This window comes from Poecilia reticulata, linkage group LG7 (assembly GCF_000633615.1).
Source record: "Poecilia reticulata strain Guanapo linkage group LG7, Guppy_female_1.0+MT, whole genome shotgun sequence".
NCBI classification, from domain to species: Eukaryota; Metazoa; Chordata; class Actinopteri; order Cyprinodontiformes; family Poeciliidae; genus Poecilia; species Poecilia reticulata.
In genome coordinates this window covers 26,467,204-26,475,989 of record NC_024337.1, presented here as the reverse complement: position 1 = coordinate 26,475,989, position 8,786 = coordinate 26,467,204, and the positions used below count along the sequence as shown (strand labels likewise).

Genomic DNA, 8,786 nt, shown 5'->3' with positions numbered 1-8,786 from the left:
ATAGATAGATAGATAGATAGATAGATAGATAGATAGATAGATAGATAGATAGATAGATAGATAGATAGATAGATAGATAGATAGATAGATAGATAATCAGGGTGACTACACGGCAGGTTTCATTACCACCAAGGATTTAACATTGCATACTGTAGCTATAGGGAGTGATGGCCTGGGTGAACTTACGAGTGTACTTTATGTCAGTGTAACACCTCACTGAGAAATATTTAATTAGCCTATTTGGTGCATGGTTGAGGACCCCAGAAATTAAAGCCATTTACCGCGGTAAAGGTGTCACCGGGGGCTCAGACAATCACTAGACAGAATTATGGTTATGGTATTCACTTTTCATCAGCGCAAGTGTTCTGAATATGCAATCTAGGAGACTATAGATTCTCAATTATGTACAGGTTAAGAGATTTAATTTGTCCTATGACAATGATTTCTCTGCTGTGCCACCAGTTGCATCCGCTGCTGCCTTGCTGGACGTTTCTGTGCAAGTCTGCGCACATACAGGTGCAAACATTTGATCTACTGTCACGTTATTAAAAACATTAGACAATTCAAAATAGAGGATTAAGCTAACATTTGAGAAGCTTTTGCAAAAACATATTTATTTTGTATTTGTGAACATGTAAGAAGTATTTTGAAATATGACCACCCACAAATGTCATAGATGTCTTTCAGTGTATCCTATCCTAATTAGCATATTTTGTTGTTTGTCAGATATAAAGAGGGGTTTTTTGAGGGGGGGAAGTTACCCAAAACAATCCCTGTTGGGAAAACAAAGCTGCTTAAAATATGATTATACTGTGTTTATCCTGTATCAGTTATGTATAACTACTAACAAGCTTTTTTTTTTAAATAAAAAAAAAAGATACAATCAGGTAAAATCCGAGCACTGTCCTTTGAAAAAGTGAAGGCTTTAAAGTGGTGCCTTGGTATACTTACCAAAAATAATAATAGTAACAGCTAACTAACAATGCACAATCTTACATGTACCAAACAGACCACGTGTGTGTCTTCTGAAGTGCAGTCTGCAAACTCTGGTCCTTTCATTTCACTCTGCATTGTTTACAGCAACATAGGGCACCGGGCCCATAAATCTTCTCCTTGCTCTGCAAAGACAGCGCCATTTGTATGCACCGTTTTAACCGACAGCATCCTCTACCCATTAACGTCTTCTCCCCAGCTCTCTTTCAGTCTCCTCTTATCTACACAGCTATGTCCCCTGGACATGCATTAAGTGATCTGTATTTTCCTTAAGCTCTCGAAAACAATTATGCTTTTTCTGTTTTTATTGCAAATAATATTTCATGGATGCATATTTTATAGAGGAAGAAAAGGAGGGGGGAGGGGGGGGACAAAAACAAACAAAAACAATCTTGGCTCGCAGCCGCCAGATTTGTCTCCTGCTTGTGCGCAGCCGCAGCTCGTGCACGGTTCTCTCTCTTTCTCTCTCTGTATACGTTATTTGTATGAAAAATAAAAGTTTATCGACAATTTCCTCGCTTGTTTGTGTCAGCGGGCGCGGGAGCGCAGAAGGTAAGGAGGAATTGTAAAAGGGTTGACACCCAAGAGCGACCGGCGCGCTTTTGTGTGAGAGAGAAAAATGATTTATAGGCGCTGAGGCGGTTCAAACAGAGTTCACGGAGAATTGTGGTGGAGGCGCGGAGGAGCTAAATTATGGTCTTGCTGAGCTAGTATATCATAGATTCTATCTCCAAATTCAGAGAGAGTGCGTTCAAGGGTGCGAGGAAAGGAAAACACAGTGAATTTAATTACTTTTCCTCTCATCTCACCCAGTACCACAACTAAGATTAATAATAATAATAATAATAATAATAATAATAATAATAATAATAATAATAATAATAATAATAATAATAATTTATTTATTTATTTAAAATGTAGATACTTATTTCAGTATATGATCCATGATGTAAAAAATATACACAAACAATTTTGATAGTATTACTTTTCTCAAATTCTTTAAACAAAAATTGAAGCATTACTGAAAAATATATACTAAACCGATATCAAACTTTATGTGTGATAAAACAATGGATCTATTTTTTTCTGTAAATCCCCCCCCCCCCCACCTCCCCTCCAAAAAAAATATGTCTACCCGTCGTGACTTAAAACACTTTGAAGTTGCAGGTAAAGCCCTCATAATGATGGCAGCAAGGGTGACGCGTAAAACAAAAAGAAGAGAAAAAAAAACAAGGAGGAAGGCTCCTCTCCTTACAAGCTTTGCAGCCCTGAGTGCATAATCCATCACCTCTGAGACATCTAACGAGGGCTTTCTAGACAGCTTTGTTGCAGTGAAACACCAGCAGGAACTTAGGGTACATTTGAAGCTTGCTTCAACCAAGATTGATTCGGGGCCCACTACGCGCACAGGCCCTTTTATTGGACATTTACTCTTTGTAGAATTTGTGCAAAATTCAATGTTTTACTTGTACACACGTTCTTGCATGTGTTTGTGTTTTGTTGAAATCATGAAGAAAAAAAACTAAACACACACACATTTGTGAGTTTCCGATCCTCTTTATTTCGACCACAATTGTTGGAGCTTTTAGTACTGAATAATTTTACACCCAAAACGTCATTTACATCTTCTTAAAATTAGCTTCCAACTTCCATATTTTATGGTAGCAGATTTGCAGTTGGCCTGTGTTTTCTGCAAACAGGCACGCCTTGGATATATATTCTCAATCTCTCCTCCATTTTCCAATTCAGCGGTGCAGCAAAGAAAAGGGGGGGGGGGTGTTAAATGTGAAATGAATAAATAAAACTGTTACTTGACAAAAACTGAAATTGCACAATGAAGCCAGAAAAAAATGTAAATGAGTCGTCCTGCAGGGAAAAAAAAAGAGAAAACCTTTAATGATAGCCTCCTTTGTCTTTGTGCAGCAATGACTGTCACAAGCCTTTTGTTTGACCACTCCCATTGAATCCTAATAAGCTGCACTTGCACTCGGACAGTTAGAAGCATATGTTATGAAAAGGAAAAAGCCCGCCAATTCATAAAGAGAAGTTACATTTTGCTGCGGATTTTTAAAAAAACAAAAAAAAAAAAAACTGAAATAAAGTGGAGACTAAATCCCTCTACCTTTTGGTGCCAGCATTAAAAGAGGCAGAACAACATTTGTCATTGTGTTTGTCTGAGAGGGGGCGGGGGAGCAGCGCACACTGAACTTTAACGTCTCTCATTTCTAGCCGCGTAATAAGGTGCGAATGAAACAGTAACCGCGTATTATTGCATCATCCTGATGTGAGTTCTAGTAGCTTAAACCTACCACAGGGTGTTCAGCAGCGAGACGCGCCTCTCCCAGTTTATCCTGGAGAATTTACCATAAAAACAGAAATCTTTACGCTCGGTTTGAAATAACAACTCCCCTCTGCACACGTGTGTAATCTTTGTTTGTCTCCCCCCTGTCTCCGTTTGAACGCATCCCGCTCTTGCTTTCATCTTGGCGTCTTTTTATGTCCCGTTATCTGATTTTTTTTTTTTCATTCTCCTTCCTTTTTTTTCGGATCCCTAGATAAGAAGAAGCCGGACTTCGTGCAGAAAATGTCTGAAGAAATATCTCAAAAGCTTCTTCGGGCACCCCAAGTTCCCACCAGGATTAGTTTCCAACTCCAGAGCTCTGCCATTGGAGGACTGGCACACGTGACCAAGGTACCCCCCTCTGGTAAATATTATTCAAAGCGTTCCTCTTAGTTTCCAGCCCCAAATGCTCTGTCCTGCCTTCCTTTATTCATTCAGTTAATTGTGATCTGATATTAGACAGATAGAAGACCTCTGCTTTGTTACTGCTGAGGGACTTCTGAGTTTGATTTGAGCCACTTTGATGAGCTGCGGGGTCCATGGACCCCCAACAGTCTGCGGCCCTCCCTCTGCAGCTGCATGGCAACAGTTTTGAAATGAGCTCTGGACAAGTGCCAAAACCTAGCATGGGATGTGTTGACGTAGCAAGGGGAGGAAGAGTAGGAGGAGGCCCTGACTTGGGACCCGATCAGCCAAACCTGACCTCTACTGTGCCCTTCAGTTCCAGGTTGAACCCACATGAACTTTCCGAGTGCCCTCTGGAGCCTGTGGTTTCCAGCCATTCCAAAGACAAGCTGGACCCGGATAGCAGAGGATGTAGTCTGAGCATCTGCCACTCTGGGGGGATTTTCCCCTGGATGAAGTCAAGGAAGATTGGCTCTAAACAGTCAAGTAAGTACTTTTCTTTCATGTGTTTTAAAGCTGCAAATATTAGGAAAATGTGACATGTCCCCAACGCTTTCCCGAGTTTTCTTTAGACTAATTATTATAAAGAAACTAATTATAGCATTGGAAAGCAAAGTTTAAAACTTCAACATGCATAACTGTGTTTCTAAAGACTGACAGACCAGGCCTTGTCAGACCATTGGTTTAGTCAAAGCAAACACTTTGTCCATGCTTGTGGTGGCCAAATATTTCATTCTTGTTAGAATGTTTTTTTGTGATAGTTTCTCTGTGACTTGATAAATTATTTTGTTTAATCTAAAAATCCAAACAACTTAAAAATAATTCTGACCAACCTGAATTATTGGCTTGAAATATATTAAGAATGTTGAGGAATCTACTCATAGCAAAAGGATCTCTTCATTCCTTTTGTGGTGTGTAGACAAATCACTAAAAATGAAGTATTCATTCCTTAGTTCATTTTGACACTAACACATGAACATTGAAACCTTTTTTTTTGCATCTGAACTGCACAAGAGCTGTGCACATTAGAATCCACAATGATTGTGATTTGAGATATTGTGCATCTTTAATATCTCTACTTATTAAAGTTAAAACTGAGGGAATAGTTATGTTGTTTTTGCTGCTTCTCATTTGTCAAAAAAAAAAACTTGCTCATGAACTACGATCACTTGTTACGATCATTTGTTTGCTAACACATGTACACAATAGATTATTATGTTGCAAGTGCACAGTAATTTGACAGTAAAGATAAAGAATACTGCAGAGATAGATGTGAGCAAATGGCTATGCTGTTATTTACTTTCATAATATAAGGTTTTTAATTTCAAAATAAAAGATGCAGTTCATTGTACATAATTATTCTGACTTTATGACTGGATTTTATTGCAATGAATCACACTGACTGGAAGCTAATTTAAATTGACTTTATTGAAGTTTGAATGGAATTGACTGATTTGAGCTTGTAATGTGCCTCAAAATTACCTTTGTTGTAATTTCATTTACTTAAATTGATGTACGCTTAATTTAATCCAGACCAGTATAGATACCGTACACTGGAGATGAATGGGGACGTTTTGCATTGTAAAGTCCCTTGAGATGTGAGTTTATGTGAGTTGGTTTTATATAAATTAGACCGAGACAACTTCTCCTGACGTTCCAAACAATTCGGTGAAGAACAAGGAAACAGTCAGCCATTTTTAAAGACGGCACCGTACTCTGTCTAATGTACTAACCATAGGTCTTATTAAACATCCATTAACCCTCCGTGTCATATTGTTATCGAGAGGGCCCTGGTATTGCTCATATACATGTCAAACTGAATCCCTAATGGCAGCTATTTTCAGTGGTGCTCCCGAGGTACCTTTTAAGTGACTGAGATGGGAATTTGACAGGTCTGCTTCCGTGTGGAGCTCTGATTAATGTGACCTGTCAGGCAGCCGTGGTGGCGTCAGATGTTTTCCCCAGACTGCCTCTTCGGCAGGGAACTTTTCCCGAACACATGACACGCTAGACAGCCAGTCTTGTTTAGGAGTCTCGAGCAAGACTGAATAGGAACTGAGGGCTCCGCTTGGTCTCAGGTTGATGAGCTGAGGATTGAGGGTGGGTTTGCTGGCACCCGAGGGCTCCAGAATGGAGATGCCACCCTCATTGCGCTTCCTGTGTAAGACTTTGTTTCTTTCTGTGCTCGTCTCCAGCTTCAGCCAAGGACGGTAGGCCATCTAGCGCCACAGGCGGAGGAGAGAGGCGAGAGAGGACATCCTTCACCAACAACCAACTGCTGGAACTGGAGAAGGAGTTCCACTTCAGCCCCTACCTGCGACGCCACTGGAGACAAGAGATGGCAGCCAGGCTGCAGCTCACCGACCGTCAGGTCAAGATCTGGTTTCAGAACCGCAGGATGAAGCTTAAGAAGGAGCAAAAGTATGGCAGGGCAACAGGTTTGTCCCAGGATTCCCTTTGCGAGCTGCACATGGGGCTCCCAGAAGCATGTGCTGTCAGAACTTCCTTCTGCTCTTCCTTGGAACCGCACTCCATGGATCACGCAATGCTCTCTCTGTTTGACCCTGCAGACATGTCCTATCTAAACTGCATGCTTCCAGCTGTTGCGAATGGTCCACCTCCCTCATACACAACTGCAGAAGGTCATCAGAAAGTCAGCATTTCAAACTGGCTCTGAGGCCCTATAAAGGGTCTCCCTTCTGTCCTTAAACATATTTCTTCTGCTGTTCACCTTCAGCTACTTATAAAAGACTGGAGGATGTGTGAACAGCATCCCAGGAATGTCATCTACTTACCGCATCCATTCACTGAAACATAAAATGAAACATTTTAATTAGACTATATGAGCACATCTTAATTAAAAGAGAGCAGTGCAATATTATTTGTGTTTATAGGCACAGCAAGAGAAGACTGCATGTCTTTAAAAATGTTGCATGGAGGAGGATTTTTGAACTCGTTATATTCACAGCGCATCCCAAAAGTATTCATACCGCTTACATTTTTTTCCATGAATTTTTATGTACTTGGTTGGGATTTTACACCAATATAAAGCAATTTAGTTGTGTGGCTGAAAGAAAACACCTGGCTTTCAATCTTTATTTTTTACATAAAAATCCGAGCTCAATTAAATCCAATACTCCAAAATAAAATACTCCAAATTGGTGTCAAAATGAACATATTTTCAAAGTGAACATGTGAGTAATTTAATTCAGTGAAAGCCTCAGAAGTGCATTAGAGAACAATCAGTGAACAATGGAGAATCTCAAAGCAAATTTAGGTAATGAAACAATATTCCAAGCTTTTGAGGTCTTGCAGAGCTCTGTCCAATCCATCATCTCTAGATGAAAGAGTTCAGGCTTTCTGCAAACCAACCAAGACACGACCGTCCACCTAAATGGTGGACAGTCAAAGCACAGCAAGTCTTTATTCCAGACACACAAGAAGGTCAGTAGTAAAAAGATAAAACAAGTAAGATAATAATAAAAAAAGATCAAAATAAACATAATATTGTTAACCGAGTCACAAATAAATGATGTCGCCAGTGGTTCCACAATATTGAGGTAAATCTGACTGTCCTCAGTGCGGGGTTTACTAAAATTGCAATTATATTATTGCATGACACCTGACAACCTACACGTGCATTTTTATGTAACCTTCCCGAGTACAGCTGGACATGTGGGTATAGCCTCATGTACAAACATATGGCTAGCACTACTTCATGTAGGCACTTTAAGTAGTGGCCTCAAACCATCATTGTATGCCACATAAAGTTTCTGAAGGCTGAAACAGATGGGCAGTATATAGTGAAGTACAAAATCCATGGCAAGACTTGGAAATGGTGTTCACAGATGCTCTCTGGCAGAACTTGAGCTTTGTTACAAAGATGAATGGTCAGAAGTTTCAGTCTTTTTATATCCTACGCTATTAGAGACAGAACCCCAAAAACCTGCTGCTGTAATTGCAGCTAAAGGTGGCTCTGCTAACTATCGACTCAGAGGAGCCTGAATACAAGCTATGTATTGTTTCTTCCACTGTACATAAATAAAAAAGTGTGTGGGTGTAACATGACAAAATGTGCAGAAGTTGAACACAAGTGTGAATACGCTTGGAAGCCCTGAAGTTACAGTAAGAAAATATTGCAGATATTAATTTGTTTTGCATGAAGGACATTTTGAACAACTAATACTGTTTCTTTTTGTGTTATTTGTGTTGTTTTCCAAGCAAATTTGTTGTTTGAATATCACTAGGCGGTAGTATATTTTTCATAGCTAACTGTTTATGTGATGTGGTAAAATTGTGAAATGAGGAGAATATTTGTTCAAGTTTCATTAATTTGTTTATTTTATACAAGTTGTTATGCATTCAGTGAGTTTTCCCATTATTTTTGATGAATGTTTCCATACTGAACATGCTTAATAAACACATTTAGGAAAATTGTAATCATGTGCAGTGTTTACCCTGTTCATTTTTAAAGCCAAAGACTTAAAAAAAAAAGAAAAGAAAGAAACAGTATTTCCTAATTATGGATTCCCATGCCAAATGGAAAAAAAGGAGATGGATTATGCATTTAAATTAAACTGGGCTTGAGATTCATTGAAAACTTTACAGTATTGTGTATTCACGTTGCACAATCCTTCCTCTCTCCTGTGCCGCTGCCTCAGAGTTTCCCCCTCCATTAATCACGGAGACAAGGCAGTTTTTCCAGCATTTCCAACCACAAGCTCAGAACCCACTGGGCACCATGACAAGATCTCATCCTGCCTCCTCCCCACCTCTCTCCCCGCCCTCCTCTCTTCCTCTAGCCAAATTGTAGCTCTGCAAGTTGGAGCTGGCCTCGCTCTCGGGGGGCATGTTTCGCCCGTGTAATGTGGAAGCCCTTCCAACTCGCCACAGGGCCTCGAGAGACCAATGCTGCCCAATCACCAATGACAACATATTATCTCGAAGAGCAATGTGCAGTTGTTTACTGGCATCTGCTGGGCCTTTATAGAGTGTGGAGTCTCAAATGCAAACTGTCATCAAATGTTTATTTTCCCCCAAATTCCAA

At 39.9% G+C, this 8,786-nt stretch overlaps 1 protein-coding gene across 1 annotated transcript; it reads left to right on the top strand.

The window, feature by feature from the left end:
• Window positions 1-3,548: 3,548 nt before the first annotated feature.
• On the top strand, window positions 3,549-8,179 carry LOC103467928 (homeobox protein Hox-D4-like). The gene is made up of 3 exons (XM_008414692.2): window positions 3,549-3,685; window positions 4,056-4,225; window positions 5,935-8,179. The coding sequence occupies exons 2-3, from the start codon at window positions 4,192-4,194 to the stop codon at window positions 6,414-6,416; spliced, it is 516 nt and encodes a 171-aa protein (XP_008412914.2). The 5' UTR covers window positions 3,549-3,685; window positions 4,056-4,191; the 3' UTR covers window positions 6,417-8,179.
• The last annotated feature ends 607 nt before the right edge of the window (window positions 8,180-8,786 follow it).